This window comes from Salvelinus namaycush, chromosome 1 (genome assembly GCF_016432855.1).
Source record: "Salvelinus namaycush isolate Seneca chromosome 1, SaNama_1.0, whole genome shotgun sequence".
NCBI lineage: Eukaryota > Metazoa > Chordata > Actinopteri > Salmoniformes > Salmonidae > Salvelinus > Salvelinus namaycush.
In genome coordinates, this window is record NC_052307.1 from 73022325 (window position 1) to 73032462 (window position 10138).

At 38.1% G+C, this 10138-nt stretch overlaps 1 protein-coding gene across 1 annotated transcript; it reads right to left on the reverse strand.

Moving 5' to 3' along the window:
- Positions 1–8300: 8300 nt before the first annotated feature.
- LOC120056826 (major histocompatibility complex class I-related gene protein-like) lies at positions 8301–9821 on the reverse strand. Its single transcript, XM_039005057.1, has 2 exons — positions 9764–9821; positions 8301–9662 (listed from the first exon to the last, which is right to left on the reverse strand). Exons 1-2 carry the CDS (start codon positions 9819–9821, stop codon positions 8641–8643), a joined length of 1080 nt encoding a protein of 359 aa, XP_038860985.1. The 3' UTR covers positions 8301–8640.
- Between the last annotated feature and the right edge of the window lie 317 nt (positions 9822–10138).

A 10138-nucleotide genomic window follows, 5' to 3' on the forward strand; every position in this document is an offset into this window, starting at 1 on the left:
GTATTTGTCCAGTCATATGGTCCATCACATTAGATGTTCTCTAGTATCTGTCCAGTCATATGGTCCATCACATTAGATGTTATATAGTATCTGTCCAGTCATATGGTCCATCACATTAGATGTTATATAGTATCTGTCCAGTCATATGGTCCATCACATTAGATGTTCTCTAGTATCTGTCCAGTCATATGGTCCATCACATTAGATGTTCTCTAGTATCTGTCCAGTCATATGGTCCATCACATTAGATTTTATATAGTATCTGTCCAGTCATATGGTCCATCACATTAGATGTTCTCTAGTATCTGTCCAGTCATATGGTCCATCACATTAGATGTTATATAGTATCTGTCCAGTCATATGGTCCATCACATTAGATGTTATATAGTATCTGTCCAGTCATATGGTCCATCACATTAGATGTTCTCTAGTATCTGTCCAGTCATATGGTCCATCACATTAGATGTTATATAGTATCTGTCCAGTCATATGGTACATCACATTAGATGTTCTCTAGTATCTGTCCAGTCATATGGTCCATCACATTAGATGTTCTGTAGTACCTGTCCAGTCATATGGTCCATCACATTAGATGTTATATAGTATCTGTCCAGTCATATGGTCCATCACATTAGATGTTCTCTAGTATCTGTCCAGTCATATGGTCCATCACATTAGATGTTCTGTAGTACCTGTCCAGTCATATGGTCCATCACATTAGATGTTCTCTAGTATCTGTCCAGTCATATGGTCCATCACATTAGATGTTCTCTAGTATCTGTCCAGACATATGGTCCATCACATTAGATGTTATATGGTACCTGTCCAGTCATATGGTCCATCACATTAGATGTTATATAGTGTCTGTCCAGTCATATGGTCCATCACATTAGATGTTCTCTAGTATTTGTCCAGTCATATGGTCCATCACATTAGATGTTCTCTAGTATCTGTCCAGTCATATGGTCCATCACATTAGATGTTCTGTAGTACCTGTCCAGTCATATGGCCCATCACATTAGATGTTAAATAGTATCTGTCCAGTCATATGGTCCATCACATTAGATGTTCTCTAGTATCTGTCCAGTCATATGGTCCATCACATTAGATGTTATATAGTACCTGTCCAGTCATATGGTCCATCACATTAGATGTTATATAGTATCTGTCCAGTCATATGGTCCATCACATTAGATGTTCTCTAGTATCTGTCCAGTCATATGGTCCATCACATTAGATGTTATATAGTATCTGTCCAGTCATATGGTCCATCACATTAGATGTTATATCGTATCTATCCAGTCATATGGTCCATCACATTAGATGTTATATAGTATTTGTCCAGTCATATGGTCCATCACATTAGATGTTCTCTAGTATCTGTCCAGTCATATGGTCCATCACATTAGATGTTCTCTAGTATCTGTCCAGTCATATGGTCCATCACATTAGATGTTATATAGTATCTGTCCAGTCATATGGTCCATCACATTAGATGTTATATAGTATCTGTCCAGTCATATGGTCCATCACATTAGATGTTCTATAGTATCTGTCCAGTCATATGGTCCATCACATTAGATGTTATATAGTATCTATCCAGTCATATGGTCCATCACATTAGATGTTCTCTAGTATCTGTCCAGTCATATGGTCCATCACATTAGATGTTATATAATATCTGTCCAGTCATATGGTCCATCACATTAGATGTTCTCTAGTATCTGTCCAGTCATATGGTCCATCACATTAGATGTTCTGTAGTACCTGTCCAGTCATATGGTCCATCACATTAGATGTTAAATAGTATCTGTCCAGTCATATGGTCCATCACATTAGATGTTCTCTAGTATCTGTCCAGTCATATGGTCCATCACATTAGATGTTATATAGTATCTGTCCAGTCATATGGTCCATCACATTAGATGTTATATCGTATCTATCCAGTCATATGGTCCATCACATTAGATGTTATATAGTATTTGTCCAGTCATATGGTCCATCACATTAGATGTTCTCTAGTATCTGTCCAGTCATATGGTCCATCACATTAGATGTTATATAGTATCTGTCCAGTCATATGGTCCATCACATTAGATGTTATATAGTACCTGTCCAGTCATATGGTCCATCACATTAGATGTTATATAGTATCTGTCCAGTCATATGGTCCATCACATTAGATGTTCTCTAGTATCTGTCCAGTCATATGGTCCATCACATTAGATGTTATATAGTATCTGTCCAGTCATATGGTCCATCACATTAGATGTTATATCGTATCTATCCAGTCATATGGTCCATCACATTAGATGTTATATAGTATTTGTCCAGTCATATGGTCCATCACATTAGATGTTCTCTAGTATCTGTCCAGTCATATGGTCCATCACATTAGATGTTCTCTAGTATCTGTCCAGTCATATGGTCCATCACATTAGATGTTATATAGTATCTGTCCAGTCATATGGTCCATCACATTAGATGTTATATAGTATCTGTCCAGTCATATGGTCCATCACATTAGATGTTCTATAGTATCTGTCCAGTCATATGGTCCATCACATTAGATGTTATATAGTATCTATCCAGTCATATGGTCCATCACATTAGATGTTCTCTAGTATCTGTCCAGTCATATGGTCCATCACATTAGATGTTATATAATATCTGTCCAGTCATATGGTCCATCACATTAGATGTTCTCTAGTATCTGTCCAGTCATATGGTCCATCACATTAGATGTTCTGTAGTACCTGTCCAGTCATATGGTCCATCACATTAGATGTTAAATAGTATCTGTCCAGTCATATGGTCCATCACATTAGATGTTCTCTAGTATCTGTCCAGACATATGGTCCATCACATTAGATGTTATATAGTACCTGTCCAGTCATATGGTCCATCACATTAGATGTTATATAGTATCTGTCCAGTCATATGGTCCATCACATTAGATGTTCTCTAGTATCTGTCCAGTCATATGGTCCATCACATTAGATGTTATATAGTATCTGTCCAGTCATATGGTCCATCACATTAGATGTTATATCGTATCTATCCAGTCATATGGTCCATCACATTAGATGTTATATAGTATTTGTCCAGTCATATGGTCCATCACATTAGATGTTCTCTAGTATCTGTCCAGTCATATGGTCCATCACATTAGATGTTATATAGTATCTGTCCAGTCATATGGTCCATCACATTAGATGTTATATAGTATCTGTCCAGTCATATGGTCCATCACATTAGATGTTCTCTAGTATCTGTCCAGTCATATGGTCCATCACATTAGATGTTCTCTAGTATCTGTCCAGTCATATGGTCCATCACATTAGATGTTCTCTAGTATCTGTCCAGTCATATGGTCCATCACATTAGATGTTATATAGTATCTGTCCAGTCATATGGTCCATCACATTAGATGTTATATAGTATCTGTCCAGTCATATGGTCCATCACATTAGATGTTCTATAGTATCTGTCCAGTCATATGGTCCATCACATTAGATGTTATATAGTATCTATCCAGTCATATGGTCCATCACATTAGATGTTCTCTAGTATCTGTCCAGTCATATGGTCCATCACATTAGATGTTATATAATATCTGTCCAGTCATATGGTCCATCACATTAGATGTTCTCTAGTATCTGTCCAGTCATATGGTCCATCACATTAGATGTTCTGTAGTACCTGTCCAGTCATATGGTCCATCACATTAGATGTTAAATAGTATCTGTCCAGTCATATGGTCCATCACATTAGATGTTCTCTAGTATCTGTCCAGACATATGGTCCATCACATTAGATGTTATATAGTACCTGTCCAGTCATATGGTCCATCACATTAGATGTTATATAGTATCTGTCCAGTCATATGGTCCATCACATTAGATGTTCTCTAGTATCTGTCCAGTCATATGGTCCATCACATTAGATGTTATATAGTATCTGTCCAGTCATATGGTCCATCACATTAGATGTTCTATAGTATCTGTCCAGTCATATGGTCCATCACATTAGATGTTATATAGTATCTATCCAGTCATATGGTCCATCACATTAGATGTTCTCTAGTATCTGTCCAGTCATATGGTCCATCACATTAGATGTTATATAATATCTGTCCAGTCATATGGTCCATCACATTAGATGTTCTCTAGTATCTGTCCAGTCATATGGTCCATCACATTAGATGTTCTGTAGTACCTGTCCAGTCATATGGTCCATCACATTAGATGTTAAATAGTATCTGTCCAGTCATATGGTCCATCACATTAGATGTTCTCTAGTATCTGTCCAGACATATGGTCCATCACATTAGATGTTATATAGTACCTGTCCAGTCATATGGTCCATCACATTAGATGTTATATAGTATCTGTCCAGTCATATGGTCCATCACATTAGATGTTCTCTAGTATCTGTCCAGTCATATGGTCCATCACATTAGATGTTATATAGTATCTGTCCAGTCATATGGTCCATCACATTAGATGTTATATCGTATCTATCCAGTCATATGGTCCATCACATTAGATGTTATATAGTATTTGTCCAGTCATATGGTCCATCACATTAGATGTTCTCTAGTATCTGTCCAGTCATATGGTCCATCACATTAGATGTTATATAGTATCTGTCCAGTCATATGGTCCATCACATTAGATGTTATATAGTATCTGTCCAGTCATATGGTCCATCACATTAGATGTTCTCTAGTATCTGTCCAGTCATATGGTCCATCACATTAGATGTTCTCTAGTATCTGTCCAGTCATATGGTCCATCACATTAGATTTTATATAGTATCTGTCCAGTCATATGGTCCATCACATTAGATGTTCTCTAGTATCTGTCCAGTCATATGGTCCATCACATTAGATGTTATATAGTATCTGTCCAGTCATATGGTCCATCACATTAGATGTTATATAGTATCTGTCCAGTCATATGGTCCATCACATTAGATGTTCTGTAGTACCTGTCCAGTCATATGGTCCATCACATTAGATGTTATATAGTATCTGTCCAGTCATATGGTCCATCACATTAGATGTTCTCTAGTATCTGTCCAGTCATATGGTCCATCACATTAGATGTTCTGTAGTACCTCTCCAGTCATATGGTCCATCACATTAGATGTTAAATAGTATCTGTCCAGTCATATGGTCCATCACATTAGATGTTCTCTAGTATCTGTCCAGACATATGGTCCATCACATTAGATGTTATATAGTACCTGTCCAGTCATATGGTCCATCACATTAGATGTTATATAGTATCTGTCCAGTCATATGGTCCATCACATTAGATGTTCTCTAGTATCTGTCCAGTCATATGGTCCATCACATTAGATGTTATATAGTATCTGTCCAGTCATATGGTCCATCACATTAGATGTTATATCGTATCTATCCAGTCATATGGTCCATCACATTAGATGTTACATAGTATTTGTCCAGTCATATGGTCCATCACATTAGATGTTCTCTAGTATCTGTCCAGTCATATGGTCCATCACATTAGATGTTATATAGTATCTGTCCAGTCATATGGTCCATCACATTAGATGTTCTCTAGTATCTGTCCAGTCATATGGTCCATCACTAGATGTTCTGTAGTACCTGTCCAGTCATATGGTCCATCACATTAGATGTTATATAGTATCTGTCCAGTCATATGGTCCATCACATTAGATGTTCTCTAGTATCTGTCCAGTCATATGGTCCATCACATTAGATGTTCTCTAGTATCTGTCCAGTCATATGGTCCATCACATTAGATGTTCTCTAGTATCTGTCCAGTCATATGGTCCATCACATTAGATGTTATATAGTATCTGTCCAGTCATATGGTCCATCACATTAGATGTTATATAGTATCTGTCCAGTCATATGGTCCATCACATTAGATGTTCTCTAGTATCTGTCCAGTCATATGGTCCATCACATTAGATGTTCTCTAGTATCTGTCCAGTCATATGGTCCATCACATTAGATTTTATATAGTATCTGTCCAGTCATATGGTCCATCACATTAGATGTTATATAGTATCTGTCCAGTCATATGGTCCATCACATTAGATGTTCTCTAGTATCTGTCCAGTCATATGGTCCATCACATTAGATGTTCTGTAGTACCTGTCCAGTCATATGGTCCATCACATTAGATGTTATATAGTATCTGTCCAGTCATATGGTCCATCACATTAGATGTTCTCTAGTATCTGTCCAGTCATATGGTCCATCACATTAGATGTTCTCTAGTATCTGTCCAGTCATATGGTCCATCACATTAGATGTTCTGTAGTACCTGTCCAGTCATATGGTCCATCACATTAGATGTTAAATAGTATCTGTCCAGTCATATGGTCCATCACATTAGATGTTCTCTAGTATCTGTCCAGACATATGGTCCATCACATTAGATGTTATATAGTACCTGTCCAGTCATATGGTCCATCACATTAGATGTTATATCGTATCTATCCAGTCATATGGTCCATCACATTAGATGTTATATAGTATTTGTCCAGTCATATGGTCCATCACATTAGATGTTCTCTAGTATCTGTCCAGTCATATGGTCCATCACATTAGATGTTATATAGTATCTGTCCAGTCATATGGTCCATCACATTAGATGTTCTCTAGTATCTGTCCAGTCATATGGTCCATCACATTAGATGTTCTCTAGTATCTGTCCAGTCATATGGTCCATCACATTAGATGTTCTCCAGTATCTATTAGACTTAAACTTCAGTCTTTACCATGATGGTAAAAATTGGGAGACATTTTGGGAATAAGGGGGTTGAAATCTTCCTATAAGTGGCACATGGTTGATGTCAAAATGCTGAATTGTAGCACTTTAGCAAGCCTTTATTTATATACAAAATCTGATTTATCGAACTCTCCATGGCTATGTTTACACTACCACCTGAAGAACCCAGTTCTGTTTTCTGTCCATATCCAATAGTTTTTCTGACTGTTCACACTCTGTTTTACATGTGACCCATGTCAGATTTGCATGTTTATGATGTAGCCTCTGTAGTAGCACACAGATGCAATGCTCATTTCCTGTCATTGTTCCTTAACATCCTTAACATTCAAATCTGATTTGAGATTCCAGACTGAGGTCACATGTGGAGCCGAATTGTATCAGGATTGAGATCCAAATAATTGTCAGAATATACAGGGGGTGAGGAATCAGCTAACTTCCTAAATTTCAACACATTTTGCCATGGTGCAGAAAGAAAAGTTAGCAGTTTTATAATTCTATTCTACACATTTTGTCATGAGGCTAAAAGAACATTTTGCAATTTTAACGCTAATTTCATACACTTTTTGCGATCACATGCTTTCCGAGGGCCCCCCGACCTCCAAGTCTGTCCGTCCCTGCTTGTGTGTTTGACTGTGTGCCTGTGTGTGTCAGATATGGATATCTTTGGTTATTTTGTGCCTCAGTGCAATTTCAGGAAGTATGAACGACAACCAGGCAAGTTTCACAATGAACAATACTTGATTTGGAAAAGGGTAGAAGCACTAACTCTGACTCATTTCAGATTGACAAATGGCATTTACTCTTTATGAGGCATCAATCTCCAAGACAAATACAATTAAGCTTTTTTTCTACCTTTAGGATTTTTAATGGTAAAACATTGGAGTCTGCAGACCTGGGGAACTTAATTGACTAAAGCCAGTAAATATGGCTACGCCCCAAATGGCACCCTATTCCCTACATAATGCACTACTTTTAACCAGGGCCCATAATGCACTATATAGGGTTTAGGGTGCCATTTGGATCACAGACTTTGTGCACATGCCCTTTATGTCAGTAATGAAATGTAGATAAGATGCAGATGTTTCTTTTATATCTAAAATTGCAGCAAGACAGCAAGTTTAGGAATGCTGTCAGGGGTTGTAGGATTCAGTTCAGAGGGCTAACACAGTACTGTAGTATGCAGGAGACCTAGGTTCTAACCTAGCTGGTCTCATTAGGAAGCAGGTAACATGGAAGGATACTTATTTCAAAATGTGGAATGGAGACATTGGCTTTGCAGCCTTTTGTTATACCATTCAGTGGTCATCATAAAATAATAGTTAAACTAGATCTTATAATCAAAAAAAAAATTCTATGTTGTGGTCCAAACTTGAAGTGGAAATGTAGGCATGAATCAATCCATTAATCGATTAGGCTACATTTTATTGTCTGTAATAAATGTATTATTGTGCAGTAATGATGAACATACACTACATACAATACAACACAGAGACACTAAAGTCTTTCCAATAATAAACAGACCTCATAAACATGACCACATGATTCTCCTTCTGGGTAAGATACTGGATATCAGCTGATACAGCACAGATATAGAGTACATTCTGAAATTAATGAATAGTCATGATTAGAAATTACAGATCTGGACGTATAATGCCCAGATATTTGTTATTGTCAACAGTCTCCCCAAACTGATCCTTTACAGTCCGTTGTTGAGAGGAAGAGAAGATTGACTGACAATAACAGAATCATTCGTACATTTTGTGTCTACTCTGATAGTTGCTCTGGCAGTCATATTTTCATTGTGAATTGAGCTGATTTGACAAAGTTGCATCAGTGTCCCAACATTTCATTAGGTCTCAGAATCTGAAGAAAGGTTTATTTCCTCTGATACGTTTGCATCAACGTTGGCAAGTTTCAGCTGGGAGGCAGTGTTACTCCACCTCCTTTTGACACAAATGAAAATGCCCAATAGAATAACAATCAGCAGCATCACCAGTAGAACTGAGAGGGTGGATAGGTGAACTCTCTCTGCCCCAGACTCCCAACTGACATCCAGCTTGTTGTCCAGACTGAGGTGAGAGGCAGTACAGGTGTAGTTGTGTCTCTTCTTTAGCTCCTCAGTACTCACCTCCAGACTCTTCCTCAGTTGGTAGGTCCCATCTCCACTAGGCAGCACCTCCCCCCCTGTCAGCTCCTGTTCTGTCACTGGCTGGCCGTCTCTCAGCAGGGTCAGGTTGATGTGGCGGGGGTAGAAACCAAACGCCAGGCAGCTCACCTGGAGCCCTCCAGAAACCTCTTTCTTTATCAACCTGAGTCTGGGAGGCACTTTACGCATCACAACGTTCTTCTCTCTCTTCAGGATTGTCTTCAGTGTTCTGATGCAAAGGGGAAGTAAAACATTCTCATAAAGACATTTTTCCTGTGCTTGCCTCATCCCACCCCATCCTTGAAGTAGTTTACCAGCATCATATGTAAAATGTGTAATGTTGTAATATATTGCATGATCTACAAAAACGGCATTGACAGTGTTCTTTGTCATGATCTGGGCTGGTTCACCATTGTCCAACATCTCACAGCCAGCCATTCTTTGCTGAACTTGAACACCTTCCGTGAGATTCAAGTGGTGCTTTAGGTGAAAGTATCTCTCTTTCATGTGGTGGTACATAACTCCAAATACAAGATCTCCGTTCTTAGCTTCGTCATCATGTATTTTGTCTGAGGTGTTATGACCCCTGTAGATGAAGTGTTTCATGTTGGAGTCATAGTAAGTCACTTGAATGTCATCCAACATCACCACAACCGTAAACTCAGGGAAAGGCGTCTCTCCACTTATATATGTTGCAAGTGCCCACAGAGAATGTGATCCTGAACCTGGGAGAGGAGTTATATTATAATGAGTTAAGAACATTTTATATTTTATAACATAAAACAATCATTAATTGAGGTAAGAGAAAGTAAATAGTCCATATTACCTGCGTTGACAATGGTGCAAAAGGAAAGAACAAACAAAAAGACAGACAGTTTGTCCATGATTTAGAAAATGTAGCCTCGCGTAGCAAGTTTCTTAGCTCTCAAGTGTGTCTGACAGACTTCCCCTTTCTTTTATAGAAAGGGTAAAAAAAATGTGTCATGTTGTAATACATTGTATAATTCACAAAAACGGCATTGAAAGTGTCCTTATGCAAGAACAGGGCCGGTTCACCATTGTCCAACATCTCACAGCCAACCATTCTTTCCTAAACTTGAACACCTTCCGTGAGATTAAAGCTTAGCTTTAGGTCAAATTATCTCTGTTTATGCCGTGGTACAAAGTTCCAAATACATAAACTATGTCCTGAGCTTCCTCA